Raw genomic sequence first — 15,213 nt, 5'->3', positions numbered from 1 at the left:
TTGCTTAAACTTACAGGGATGAACAACCTTAAGGTGTAGGTGGTAGTAAAGGAAGGAATTTTTGCTGCGACCAAATTTTACAGAATTATGGCCTTTGTTGATTTTTTCACTATATACTATGTAGAAATTTTGTGAATGCAACTCCTCTTAAACCGTATGGCAGATTTTTGCTTAAACTTACAGGGATGAACAAACCTTAATGTGTAGATGGTAGTAAAGGAAGGAATTTTTGCTGCGACCAAATTTAACAGAATTATGGCCCTTTGTTGATTTTTTCACTCTATACTATGTAGAAATTTTGTGAATGCAACTCCTCTTAAACCGGATGGCAGATTTTGCTTAAACTTACAGGGATGAACAACCTCAAGGTGTAGATGGTTGTAAAGGAAGGAATTTTCGCCGTGACCAAATTTTACAGAATTATGGCCCTTTGTTGATTTTTTCATTATATACTATGTAGAAATTTTGTGAATGCAACTCCTCTTAATTTGGATGGCAGATTTTGCTTAAACTTCCAGGGATGAACAACCTTAATGTGTAGATGGTAGTAAAGGAAGGAATTTTTGCTGCAACCAAATTTAACAGAATTATGGCACTTTGTTGATTTTTTCATTATAATACTATATAGAAATTTTGTGAATGCAACTCCTCTTAAACCGGATGGCAGATTTTGCTTAAACTTCCAGGGATTAACAACCTTAATATGTAGATCGTAGTTAAGGAAGGATTTTTTGCTGCGACCAAATTTAACAGAATTATGGCCCTTTGTTGATTTTTAGTTTTCAACTTGTGGCACATGTAGTCCAAAAAATATTTGACCTAGAGTCATAAAATTGACAGAACAGTGGTGTGTGGGGGCATCCGTGTCCTATGGACACATTTCTAGTATAGAATAGCATGGTGGCTAAAGAGGATGGGATCTATATCTTTGGTATACAGGAATTAGTGAAAATCCTCCTTGGTAAATCTGTTAGTCAAATTTTGATATAATTAAATGTGTAAATGGATTGTGTTTCCAAAGATATTTATAAAGAAAAACTTTGCAATTCTTCCTATGAATTTGTGAACAATATAAGGCTCTCAAGTTGACTGTCTGGAAACATTGAAGATTAATTAATTGTCATTTAGGCATCAATGTTATGTTACATATGTCAAATATCAAGCCCTTTATATTTAGAAATCATGTTTAGTGCTGATTGGTAGAAGATTTATAATTCTCAGGCGAAAGTTTTCCTCATTTTGTTAAACAGACAGACCTCTAAAGGAGGGGCTGTTGCCTGTCATCTTCTTCTTTAAAGTTGGCACTTTTCCCAAACATTCAAATTTATTTAAGTGAATCAACTGGTATGTTAATTATGAGTGCACATGTAAGTTACATATAACTGTGTTCATTTTTAGCTCGACTTTTTTTTTTTGAAAAAAAAAGTAGAGGTATTGCTATAGTCGCGGCGGCATTGCCATTGCCTTTCCCCTCCGCAAACTTGTACCTGGGCTGCATTTCATGGAGAGTCTTAAGTTAATCCTAAATCCTAGGACTTATGACCAACCTTAGGAGAAAAAGTTTTTGCACTTAAGACCGTTTAAAGTAACTGTCCTATCTTTTGTCTTAAACTTGAGACTTATGACCAATTCGCTCTCCTGAAAAAAGTTACAAAATACAATGGCACGCGCATAATCCCGGATTGGATTTACTATGTAAGTGATTATAGCAAGTGTAAAAAGTGAAAATATAGACCATATTTCACGAAAAGCGATAAAATAATAGTTTTATTTCATTTCATAGTAAAAAACTGCTTACGAACCCCCTTGCTTGCTATGCAATGCAAATGTACATCGCGCAGTAATATTATTATTTATAGATGCGTCTTGTTTTTGCACGCGATATTTGGCGCTACATTGTGACGTCATGTAAAAAAACTCTTAACGTCTGTACAGCGTTAATAACTTAATTAAAGATATTGGTGTTCGGATTTATTTTCTTAGTTAGACCATTATCTATCATTCTAGATAGTTTTCAAAACAAAATTCAACAAAAAATTGTTTGATTCATGAGTGGTTTTGACTTAAGACAATCTTAAGATACCTTTAAAACACTCCTAGACTTAGGACTGTTTTTGGTCATAAATTTAAGAGTCATAAGTTAGGACCTTTTTTAAGACTTTCTTTGAAATGCAAAATTGTCACAGTTTTTATCTTAAGACAAACTTAAGACTTAGGACTCTCCATGAAGCGCAGCCCTGGATCATAACTTTTTATGCCCCCACAATGTGGGAGCATATAGCGTTGCACTTGTCCGTCCGTCAGTCCGTCCGTCTGTCAGTCCGAGCCAACATTTGATTATTATGAGCTTCATTCCGTAGTTAAATAAAGAACATAAACTCATAAAATTTAAAATTAAGAGCTATTTTTTGTTTTTATGAGCTAATTTTGCTTATGGATGTTGGTCCAGGTGGTGTTTATGAGCTCATTTGCCTCATAAACATCAAAAATTTTTGGTAAACGTCGTCCCGTCAGTCCGTCCGTACGTCCCAAAATCTTGTGAACGCAACTCCTCTTAAACCTGATGGCAGATTTTGCTTAAAACTTACAGGGATGAACAACCTTAATGTGTAGATGGTAGTAAAGGAAGGAATTTTCGCTGCGACCAAAAATTTAACAGAATTATGGCCCTTTGTTGATTTTTCCAACTAGATACTATGTAGAAAATTTTGTGAACTCAACTCCTCTTAAACCAGATGGCAGATTTTGCTTAAACTTACAGGGATGAACAGCCTTAAGGTTAAGATGGCATTTAAGGAGGAATTTTTGCTGCGGACCAATTTAACAGAATTATGGCCGCTTTGTTGATTTTTCACTAATATACTATGTAGAAATTTTGTGAACGCAACTCCTCTTAAACGGATGGGAGATTTTGCTTAAACTTACAGGGATGAACAACCTTAAGGTGTAGATGGTAGTAAAGGAAGGAATTTTCGCTGCGACCAAATTTTACAGAATTATGGCCCTTTGTTGATTTTTTCACTATATACTATGTAGAAATTTTGTGAACGCAACTCCTCTTAAACCGGATGGCAGATTTTGCTTAAACTTCCAAGAGATGAACAACCTTTGTGTAGATGGTAGTAAAGGAAGGAATTTTTTGCTGCGACCAAATTAACAGAATTATGGCCCTTTGTTGATTTTTTCACTCTATAACTATGTAGAAAATTTTGTGAATGCAACTCTCTTAAACCGGATGGCAGATTTTGCTTAAACTTAACAGGGATGAACAACCTTAAGGTGTAGATGGTAGTAAAGGAAGGAAATTTTTGCTGCGACCCATTTTTACAGAATTATGGCCCTTTGATTTTTTTCACTATATACTATGTAGAAATTTTGTGAAAACGCAACTCCTCTTAAACCGGATGGCAGATTTTGCTTAAAACTTCCAGAGATGAACAACCTAATGTGTAGATGGTAGTAAAGGAAGGAATTTTGCTGCGACCAAAATTAACAGAATTATGGCCCTTTGTTGATTTTTTTCACTCTATACTATGTAGAAATTTTGTGAACGCAACTCCTCTTAACCGATGGCAGATTTTTGCTTAAACTTCAGGGATGAACAACCTTAAGGTGTAGATGGTAGTAAAGGAAGGATTTTTTGCTGCGACAACCTTTTACAGAATTATGGCCCTTTGATTTTTTCACTATATACTATTTAGAAATTTTGTAAATGCAACTCCTCTTAAACGGATGGCAAAGATTTAGCTTAAACTTCTAGGGATGAACAACCTTAATGTGTAGATGGTTGTAAAGGAAGGAATTTTTGCTGCAACCAAATTCAACAGAATTATGGCACTTTGTTGATTTTTTCATTGTATACTTTAGAGAAATTTTGTGAACACAACTCCTCTTAAACTGGATGGCAGATTTTGCTTAAACTTCCAGGAATTAACAACCTTAATGTGTAGATCGTAGTAAAGGAAGGATTTTTTGCTGCGACCAATTTTAACAGAATTATGGCCCTTTGTTAATTTTTAGTTTTCAACTTGTGGCACATGTAGTCCAAAAAATATTTGACCTAGAGTCATAAGATTGACAGAACAGTGGCGTGTGGGGGCATCAGTGTCCTATGGACACATTTCTAGTTTTTTTTTCATTTGTCAAATTAAATATGGGATATGTTTACAAAGTTTCTTGTTTTGTCTTTTTCACTTGTCAAAAGTAATGTAAAACATGTTTAATTCTACATAGCATAAAAATTCTGCTGGAATAATTTAGGCAAGTATCCCTGTGATATAGAAAATGTATTGAGTTATGTGCATATGAATTATTGTTCCTTAATGACTCTTAAAGGGTTTAACAGCTTGCTTTGGAAATACAAGTATTTTCATACTTTATTTTTCAGGGCGTAAATATATAAAGGAGTTTACCTCGGAGAGCAGTAGCTCTGCTTACTATCTGTGTATATTATGTGAGGTGACCTTGTCCTGGAAAGAGATCGCTGATCACATGATGGGGTACAAACACAGGCTAAAGTCAATTGTAAGTAAAAATGAACAATCAGTAAAATCTTGTCATTGTTCTTAGAGTGGTAGCAGAAATAATGAATTGTCTTGGCCACCAGTATAAAGTCAGGCCAGTCTGAAATTCTGTGTAGTGTAACAAGGCTTTATACTGTCGACTACTTTGTAAAGAATGTTAAAGATCCTGTTATGTTGTAATAAAGGATGTGAGAACACTTAAATGAAATTTTATATATGTATATAATTATCCTTCTAAAACAATTTCCAAACATCCAAGAATATGTTAAATATGAACTGCAAATATTTATGCTCATTATAAATAATCATTAGAATATATGGATTCATTTCTTATTGAAAAATTTGGCTTGGACTTTACCGAAAATAAATTTCTAATTACCTCCCTTTATTTACAAGAAATGTAAATTCGGTAATATCTTTACAAATAATGCTTTTTGGAACTTACAATATTGATAAATATTCATTTGAGCATCTTATTTATTATATGAAACCATAAAAAAATGAGTTACATGATCTTTGATGTTAAACCATTTTAAAAATAATGGACTTCTCCAAATTCAATGCAGGGCAAGTCCAATATCACAAATTAAGCATATAAGGGTAATAAAACATTGTGGGTTCAGAATTGATATTAGTTTGTGTTAATCCATTTTATACTGCTGTTACATTTTATGCAAATTTGTGAAGTGTTAATTTTGTGTTGTCATTGAATTTCTAGTCAATCTATTTTTAGAGACGAAGCCATCCAAAAGTATATGATAAGATATGTCTGATACAGAACAAGGTTGACATGTTGGGACAGTGTGCCAAATATGCTCTAGAACTGGAAAATAAACATGAGAACATTGTGTGGGTTGATACAAAACAACCTGAGGCTACAGCCATACAACATTTGAAAAAAATCCAGGTAAAATATTCCAAAACCATAATTTTAACTGATTATTTATGAATAATAATAATTTTATTATTAGTGCATGAATACATATTTGATTAGTATAGAATAATGTAATGTTTGATTATTCAAGAATATGCATGATTCAGGAATATGCATAAGTGATTATTCAAGAATATGTAATGAGTGATAATTATAGAATATGCGTGATTCAGGAATATGCATGAGTGATTATTCAGGAATATTATTGAGTAGTCAAGACATGTGATTGATTATTCAGGAATATACATGAGTGATTATTCAAGGATATGTAATGAGTGATAATTCAAGAATATGCATGATTCAGGAATATGCATGAGTGGTTATTCAAGTATATAATTAAGTAGTCAAGATATGTGATTGATTATTCAGGAATATGCATGAGTGATTAATCAAGAATATGAATGATTTTTTTGTGATCATTCAACAGTATGAATACATGATTATTCAGAAATATGTTGGAAAGAGGAAAGAGAGATTATTCAACAATATATTGAGAGATTATGCAAGAATTACATACTGATTTTGAAGTATTAATGACCATATTTTTTTGGCGTGACTAAAGCAGTAAGGGCTATTTTTGAATATTTTGACTTCTTTTTGTAATTTACATGGATTTTATGTGATAGAATTCCTCCTTTCTTTGGTTACTTCACAATATTTACAATACATTTTCAAAATTTTCATGAAAATTAGCATGAACTGGAGACATCCTGCTTTAAAAGTGTTGTATGAAATGACTATGGCCAACCCTGCCATTGTTTAAAATGGAAAAAAAATCTTTATCCAGAATTGTCTTTTCATGATTTAATTTTTTAGGGAGATAAAACACCAGAAAAGGACAGAAGAGAGGATAAGAAAGATGAAGATGATAGAAAGAAGAAAGAAGAGAAAAAAGAAGATAAATCTGATACTACATCAGATATATTTAAGAAGATTGAAGCTTATAAGAAAAAGTTTGAAGCCTGCAAAGGTATTGAATTTTTACTATAACTTTATCCATCTGAATGCTTGTGTTGGGTTTTATTTCAGAAAAAAAACATGACTTGTTTAATTAGATTATACAAACTTTGTCATGTGATAAAATAAAGTAAATAACTGTCAAAAGCACTCTATAGATTGTAAATACAGATAACACATCAAAATTTGCAGTACTTACCTAATACTGTATTTGTAATTTGGTCAAAAATGTAGAGATCGAAATAGTATAATTATGCCATATTTTGCATGAAGATGTGCAAAATTATGTTTTGGTTTTGCACATATTTAAATTTCTTAATCATTAAATTTGTTGTCTTAGGTTTGATTAATTGAAATTTTATTTTCTCATATGAAGGCATACAGCCTTAATGACTGCACTGTTGTATATTGCTGTTGCCACATTTAAACTCTTACCACACTAAACATCTAAAATGGACTTATGTATCTTTCATTCTTGACCAAATTATTCATCATTTTAGGGAAATGTCTCACTTAGTGCTGAATATATTGCTTTTAGTGCAGACTATTGCGCCAGCTAATCTTGCTCTATACTATTCGCTATGGGCAGGCAAAGGTTTAATGTTGTTGATTTTATTTGAAACCCAGCCAAAATAGATATAAGATTGTGTCCTTTCAAAACCCTGGAGGTCTTATTGCAAAACTTTTATTTTCAACTGCAAAATTGTAAGTGTTCTTTATATTTAGATAACAGTGAAGAAATTCCAGCTAAAAGAGCAAGGACTGAGGGAACTAAAACAACAGGCCTTACTTTTGAAGATCTGTCTAAACAGAACAAGACATTAGCTGAAACTATAGAGAAAGGTATTGCATCAGCAAGAAAAGGAGCTGAGCAAAAGAAAAATGAACGTGATGTGTCTAAGAAGACAACACCTGCAAAAAAAGGTGCCCAGAAAAGTTCACACAAAGAAGTGGCCAAGAAATCGAGTACAGCTGTAAAAGGAAACAATGAGACAAAGAAAGTACCGCAGAAAGTGCCAGTAAGTAAAATTGAACAAGAAGTAAAGGTTGCTGATAAAGAACCTGAACCTAAAAAAGAAGTTGGAGAAAAACCAAAAAGTGTTATAATCAAAGTCAGTGAATCCAAAATAAACACTAGCCATACATCTAAGTCAAAACCAAAAAGTGTCATAATACAAGTCAATGATTCTAAAAATAACACTGATCAAACATCTAAGTCAGATGAACAAACTAAAAAGGTTGTTAATACAGAAAGTAAGGTTAGTGCAGAAGATGATGTTCCTGTAGAAAAATTGGAGAAAACAAAATCAGATGTAGGAAAGAATGAGGAAAAAGAAAAGAAAGGAAGTACAGTACCTGAAAATGATAAAGCAAAAGTGGTCACTGAAGAAAATAAGAAAATCAGTGAAGAAGTTAAGAAAGTTAGTGATAAAACTAACAAAATTAATAATGAAGATAAAAAAACTAATGATGATTCTAAGAAAAGTTCTGATGAAGCTAAGAAAGTTTATGAAAAAACTGAAGATTTGGAAGATGATCTTGTGATAGCCACTGAAGATATTGAAGACTTAGGGAAAAGTATTTCTGCAGAATTGTTTAGTGAAGAGTTAGGAGACATGGAAGAGGAAGAAGAAACAGCTATGGAAGAGGAAGAAACAACTGAAGTTAAAGAAGGACCATTTAAAGGAAAAATGAGTAATAATCCTTTAAGTAAGTTGGAGAAATATTTTGAAGTGAGGCGTTTGAAAGATCCTGAAGATAGTGGGATTGTAGGTGAGTTATATACTGCCAGTCATTCTCATTTTCTAGAACAGATTCAATATTTCTTAATCATTGATTGGATAGGCAGTGAACTGCTTTAATCATATAGCTGTACAAGTTTTAAGCTTTAAGCTAGGGTGCTATTCACGTGCTCAAGGAAACAACACCTTGCCTTTTTTTTCACAATTTGGAAATACCAGTCTTATAAAAAAATTGGTCAAAATACAAAGGCATCTTTTTCAAAAGCTATGCCATATCAAGGAAGTTTTACAAATGGTGACTTTGCTGACTGATGACAGTTTTTTTGGGTTATTTTTGCACAAAAAATTTGATACAGTATAATCTGTGTATAGCAGCCTTCTGAAGAACAAATACCTCTTTACAACAGCATTATTTTTTTCAAAATTAAACATTCTTAACAAATTATGCTCACCCTATGATATATAGTGTGTCAACAGGTGAAAATCAAAATAAGTTTACATTTTGCCATTATTCTTTTCAATTTTAAAATTTACTTGGCGTGAACGATAAATAACTCACATGACCCAAGGAAATTTCTGTATGTATCAATTGCAATTTACCTGTAATGTTAAAGTCATAAAAAAATGAGTGGGGCAGTCTTTTTATATTTTAGGCAGAATTTAATTTAATCCTCAACATTTTCAAATATCAACTGTTTGTCAATCACAATGGTTTAAAAAATCCTGTAAATTTTGTTCAACTTCAGTATGAAAAAAATGAGCATAATGTCATTTTAACCTTTCTAGAGCAATACCTCTCAAAAATAACCAAAATCTTTGTCTGCTTTAAGGTGGTTGCTCTGTACAGGTTGTAGTATAATTCTATTTCATTTTCAGGTCTGCAGTATGTTGTAGAAGGTATTCCAGAAAAGGCATGGAAGGCTCACATGTATAGATGTGTACTATGTAATGTGAAATGCCTTACAACATCAATAGTTCACCATATTACTGGCTATAAACACAGACTGAAGTATTTGGTAAGTGAACCTTGTATTTAGTTAAAGGGACTCCGCATGTTGTTGTTTTTAACTCCCTAGAGCAGAACATGCTCAAGGTGAGCTATTATAATCATTCACTGTCTATTGTCTGGTGTCTGTCTGTCAGCCCACACTTCTCTTTGAACAACATCTCTATACCACCGGGTCATCTCCTATACCACCAGGTCAGTAATATCAAAACTTTCTAGGAATGATCTTTGTGATCCTTTGTGATCTTCTTTTAAAGTTGTTAAAAAAAAATTCAGTCCATGCAAAATTCTGGTTGCCATGGCGCTTTAAAGATAAATATTCTAAAAATCATCTCCTCTGAAACTATAACGACAAAAGCTTAGATAATTGGCATGAAACATTATGAAGTGGAGCTCTCCCAAGCTTGTACAAATAATAACCCTGGGGTCAAAATTAGCCCGCAAAAAAGGGTTATGGCATTTTCTTTTAAATTCTTTAAAAGTCATCTCTTTTGAGGCCATTGAAAAAGCTTAGATATTTGGTATGAAACATCAACTAACCAGTTATTGTTTTTTTTATGAAAAGACAAAAAGTAATGTTTACACATATAACAACACCACTGGTAAGTTCATCTGAGTGGAACTTTGAGTGGGTCAAATAAATTACAAGCTTTCTTCATGTTAACAATCAAGCTTAAATGAGGACTATTTATACGACTATTCTGTGCATTTTGACAGGAGGTTCATCATTATGACATTTACGCCACCATTATAAAGATGGACCAATCTAGAAAGGTCCTTAATGCAGAGTGTTCAAGGCATGCTAAAGCCATTGAGGAGAAAGAGGGACTAAAAACTGTCATGTCATTGTCAGAACAAGAGTTTAGAGACCGAGAGAAAGAAATGAATAAGGTAGGATCTATGTCAAATGATTATTATGTGAACAACTGTAATTATTGAAAAATATTTTTTCAATTTTTCATTTTGTGTATGGTTGTAAGTTGTATGTCTTCATCTTTTTCAGGTGATAAATACTACATAGAATTCCATTTTTAGCTCGACTATTCGCAGAATAATCGAGCTAATGCAGTCACCCATTTCTCGGCGTCCCTGTGGTTAAGTTTTTGTATGTAAGCTGGTATCTCCATAACAACTGAAGGAAATTGATTGAAACTTCACACACTTGTTCTCTGTGATTATCTAAGATGATTGGCACAATTCCCATAACTCTGATTTGCTTTTTTACATAATTATGCCCCTTTTTGGACTTAGAAATTCTTGGTTAAGTTTTTGTATGTAAGCTTGTATCTCCATAACTACTGAAGGGAATTGATTGAAACTTCACACACTTGTTCTCTGTGATTATCTAAGATGATTGGCACAAGTCCCATAACTCTGATTTGCTTTTTTTCATAATTATGCCCCTTTTTAGACTAAGAAATTCTTGGTTAAGTTTTTGCGTGTAAGCTGGTATCTCCATAACTACTGAAGGGAATGGATTGAAACTTCACACACTTGTTCTCTGTGATTATCTAAGATAATTGGCACAAATCCCATAACTCTGATTTGCTTTTTTACATAATTATGCCCCTTTTTCAACTTAGAAATTCTTGGTTAAGTTTTTACGTGTAAGCTGGTATCTCCATAACTACTGAAGGGAATGGATTGAAACTTCACACACTTGGTCTCTGTGATTATCTAAGATGATTGGCACAAGTCCCATAACTCTGATTTGCTTTTTTGCATAATTATGCCCCTTTTTTGACTTAGAAATTCTTGGTTAAGTTTTTGCGTGTAAGCTGGTATCTCCATAACTACTGAAGGGAATGGATTGAAACTTCACATTCTTGTTGTCTGTGATTATCTAAGATGATTGGCACGAGTCCCATAACTCTGATTTACTGTTTCGCATAATTATGCCCCTTTTTCGATTCATAAATTATTGGTTAAGTTTTTGTGTGTAAGCTTGTATCTCCATAACTACTGAAGGGAATGTATTGAAACTTGAAGGGTTTGTACCTTTTCGGACAATTTTATGTATTCATATAGGTAAGCATTATTATACTCAATGAAACACCCTTGTGACAAATTTTCGAATAGTTGATCGTTACTGTCTTCCGACAGTTCTTGTTTATATAAAACACAGCCTAGTATGCTAGTAGTAATCACTTTAACTCAATTGGTTAACTAAATTCAGTATGTATGGACACTCTCAAGAAATCTGTTAATTTTCAAGAGTTATTTTGAAGGTTATGCATCATTATTGAAGTTTTGATTATGTATATTATTTTTCTCTCAAAATTCATCATTACCATGTGAAAAATCACTCTATTTCGACTCTTCTAGGAGCTTGTATGGATAAAATAAATGTTGATATCACCAGGGGAACCACTCAATTATTATACAGGTGCCCTTTTTCCCCCAACTAACACAGAGTATTATTAGCCTATAATATCAACAGTATAGAGGTTGGCCAGCCTGAATATCTATATAGTGTGACAAAACTTTATATTGCCACCTCCTCAGCTTGAATATTCAATGCCCTAAAACTTTTTAATGCACTACTTTATATATTTTTTTATTCCAGTCAGGACTAGTGTAAGTTCACAAATTTAGAAATGTTAGATTGGGGAATAAATATCATGTGCAGGTTGTAACAAGGTTGGTAAATTTTCATGTCAAGCTTTTTTTCGGATGTTTCTAAAATATACATAAATTTAGGAGTTTGAGGTTCCAAAGAGAGAAAATACTGTTACAAAAGAAGAAGAAGCTGCAGTATCTTCAAGTGAAATTGCTGACAAGAAAGAAGAACCAGTTGAAGTTGAGGCGGACAAGACAGAAGATAAACCTGAGACCAAAGTACAGTATCAGTTTAATCTAGAAAAATGGGAGTCTGCAAAGAACGAACGAAATAAGCGATATGCGGCCCGAATCAAAGAAGCTAAGGCAGCTGCAAAATTAGTCAAGTTTGTTGATGGGAAAGAGACAGTTGAGCTGTTTAAGTATATTCAACAGAAACCAGATGTTCCATTGCTAGGTAGGTGGTTTGAACTTTACAGATTTTCCATTGCTAAGTGGGAGGTTTTAACTTCCTAGAAGTTTCATTGCTAAATAGGTGGTTTGAACTTTACAGATTTTTCATTGCTAAGTGGGAGGTTTTAACTTCCTAGAATTTCATTACTAGGTAGGTGGTTTGAAATTTATAGATTTTCCATTGCTAAGTTGGAGGTTTTAACTTCCTGGAAGTTTCATTGCTTGCTAGGTGGTTTGAACTTTACAGATTTTCCATTGCTAAGTGGGAGGTTTTAACTTCCTAGAAGTTTCATTGCTAAGTGGGAGGTTTTAACTTTACAGATTTTCCATTGCTAAGTCGGAGGTTTTAACTTCCTAGAAGTTTCATTGCTAGGTAGGTGGTTTGAACTTTACAGATTTTCCATTGCTAAGTTGGAGGTTTTAACTTCTTAGAAGTTTCATTGCTAGGTAGGTGGTTTGAACTTTACAGATTTTCCATTGCTAAGTGGGAGGTTTTAACTTCCTAGAAGTTTCATTGCTAGGTAGGTGGTTTGAACTTTACAGATTTTCCATTGCTAAGTGGGAGGTTTTAACTTCCTAGAAGTTTCATTACAGATATTCCATTGCTAAGTTGGAGGTTTTAACTTCCTAGAAGTTTCATTGCTAGGTAGGCGGTTTGAACTTAACAGATTTTCCATTGCTAAGTGGGAGGTTTTAACTTCCTAGAAGTTTCATTGCTAAGTAGGTGGTTTGAACTTTACAGATTTTCCATTGCTAAGTTGGAGGTTTTAACTTTCTAGAAGTTTCATTGCTAGGTAGGTGGTTTGAACTTTACAGATTTTCCATTGCTAATTCCTAGAACCTTCATAGCTAGGTTGGAGGTTTTAACTTCTTAGAACTTTCATTGCTAGGTTGGAGGTTTTAACTTCCTAGAACTTTCATTGCTAAGTGGGAGTTTTTAACTTCCTGGAACTTTAATTGCTAGGTAGGAGGTTTGAACTTTGCAATTTGTTCTATTGCCAGGTTAGTTGTTTGAACTTGGAACCAATGTTAAATTGCTTGGTAAATGCATTTGTAGTGGTGGCATATGTGTTTAGTTAACATATTTGTTTAGTAATTTAAGAATTATTAGCCCCATGGGTTCAAACTCTACAGGCATTCCTCACTACTTGTTTGTTCCAGGAATAGATTCAGACAATTTGTAACATTTTAAAAACCATAAAAAAGTCAAATAAAAATAAAAACGTTTTGAAAAAAATAAAAAATGGTTGCATTTCTGAGGCTAAGTGGGTCTTTAAACCTAAACAAATAAAGTTTAATGAAGTTCTACAACTAGCGTGCATTATATATATCATAGGTCTGAGCTATATCACAGAGATCCAGGGATTATGTCATAATTTGAAGACTACAACATACTCATGCAAGCTTTGCTTCCCATCTAAAAAGGTGGAAGGCACACAACACATTTATGCCCACCTGGTTGGTGTCAGACACATGGAAAAGTATCTGGTATGTATGACATAGATTTATTAATAATTATACAGAAGTGCAATGTTTGGTTGTTTGTGGATCGAAAAAAAATTCTGACTGTAAAAAATTGCGTTACACCAGAAAATTGTGTCTGACGATTGCAAAGTTTGCCCATCTGTGCATTATTTCAGGCACGAACGGGCACTCGAGTAGAACCATCGCTGTTCTGTAAGCTAGCTGGATAGCTTTCTCACATGAAAGAATCCAAAGTCACTTTCGGGATTTGAACCCACAGTGTTGAAGGGCAAGTGTTTTGAAGTCAACGACCTTAACCACTCGGCCACGGACGCCCCGAATCATGGTTCAGGATTTAGATTAAGAGCTAAGAGTTTGGTTATCCATCCATCTTTCTAGCTTTGGTTAAGAATTTCAAGATTATGATGTGACAAATTTTCCTTGGCATATATTTAATTTACAAAATGCATTGGTATTTTAAATTTTATCTCTTAGCAATTTTTTTGGACTGGTTTAGAGGGCACAAAAATTGTTATTGTTACAAGTGCATAAAATTACGAAAAAGAAAGAAAAGAAAAGAAGATGCAGTACCTGCTAAACCTACACCTCTGGCTGTTAAAAGTATATAGTTACAGTGTATTTACTTGGCATATTCATTATATGATAAAAAATACAGTAAAAATGAAATAACCTAGAAAATGAATAATGTATAAATAATGAGTATACTCATTTTGTTGACAACAAGTATATGATGCTGTGATTGGTACATGTCAAAGTATGATCTGATTTCAGTCGAAGCATTTTTCGCATAAGATGATACATTTAAAATTGTTAACGGGGACCAGTGCTAAGATATCCTACCTTCATAACCAAGCTAAACTGTTGTGTCAAGGCCAGCTGATAGAACCTGAGGGCATCTATGTAGTCAATATAGCTCAGATGGAACAGGACAAAGCAGGTATTTGGTGGATTTTTAGTTCACCTGAACAAGCAGTTCACTGGGGAGCTTTAAAGTGAATAAGTCCACAATGGAAAGTCTGTAATACCATAATTGATTATGTTTATAGTAATAAATATAAAAAATTACAAGAAATCACAATATGAAAAATAACAACAAATCACGAAAGAAATTTTATATGGTTGATGTTAGTGTGTGTGATACATGGTCAGATATTATATATCTGTATATACTTGACATAGGGGTGGTGTTGTGAACACACAAGGGGGAGTCATTTAGTCATATAACTGTATATGCATAATCTATAGTGTTTGCTGTTCAAATTAAGTGTTTTAAAATTAAAATCTCACAGTCTACAGTTTCAATTTCCAGACTAGAACAAGGCTAAGGTAAAGGTCAAAATTGTTAAAACTTTGATGCTCTGTTTCAGTATTATGAAATCAAAATGCATTAAATTAACAGTCATTTGCTTCATAGTCCATAGATGCTTTTCACATAGCAATTATTACCTCCCCTGGCCAACATTTTAAGGGTGATTTTCAATAAATTATGCCTTAGATAAGATAAAAAAAAATCTCTCATAATTCAATCATCTTCATGAAAACTGATACAAATCT

At 33.2% G+C, this 15,213-nt stretch overlaps 1 protein-coding gene across 1 annotated transcript in view; it reads left to right on the top strand.

Annotated features, from left to right (window-relative positions):
- Positions 1 to 897: 897 nt before the first annotated feature.
- LOC132713662 (uncharacterized) overlaps positions 898 to 15,213 on the top strand; it is a 45,944-nt gene continuing 31,628 nt past the window's right edge. The window contains exons 1-10 of the mRNA XM_060696312.1: positions 898 to 961; positions 4,388 to 4,524; positions 5,257 to 5,430; positions 6,274 to 6,427; positions 7,141 to 8,187; positions 9,033 to 9,172; positions 9,880 to 10,053; positions 11,863 to 12,178; positions 13,511 to 13,662; positions 14,431 to 14,596. Coding sequence (XP_060552295.1) covers positions 898 to 961; positions 4,388 to 4,524; positions 5,257 to 5,430; positions 6,274 to 6,427; positions 7,141 to 8,187; positions 9,033 to 9,172; positions 9,880 to 10,053; positions 11,863 to 12,178; positions 13,511 to 13,662; positions 14,431 to 14,596 — 2,524 coding nt within the window. The remainder of the gene's footprint in view (positions 962 to 4,387; positions 4,525 to 5,256; positions 5,431 to 6,273; positions 6,428 to 7,140; positions 8,188 to 9,032; positions 9,173 to 9,879; positions 10,054 to 11,862; positions 12,179 to 13,510; positions 13,663 to 14,430; positions 14,597 to 15,213) is intronic.

The sequence above is a fragment of the Ruditapes philippinarum genome, unplaced genomic scaffold (assembly GCF_026571515.1).
Source record: "Ruditapes philippinarum isolate M1 unplaced genomic scaffold, ASM2657151v2 ctg304_1_1_1_1, whole genome shotgun sequence".
Taxonomy (NCBI): domain Eukaryota; kingdom Metazoa; phylum Mollusca; class Bivalvia; order Venerida; family Veneridae; genus Ruditapes; species Ruditapes philippinarum.
Note: the sequence above shows the minus strand (reverse complement) of the source record. Positions and strands in the feature narration are given on the sequence as shown.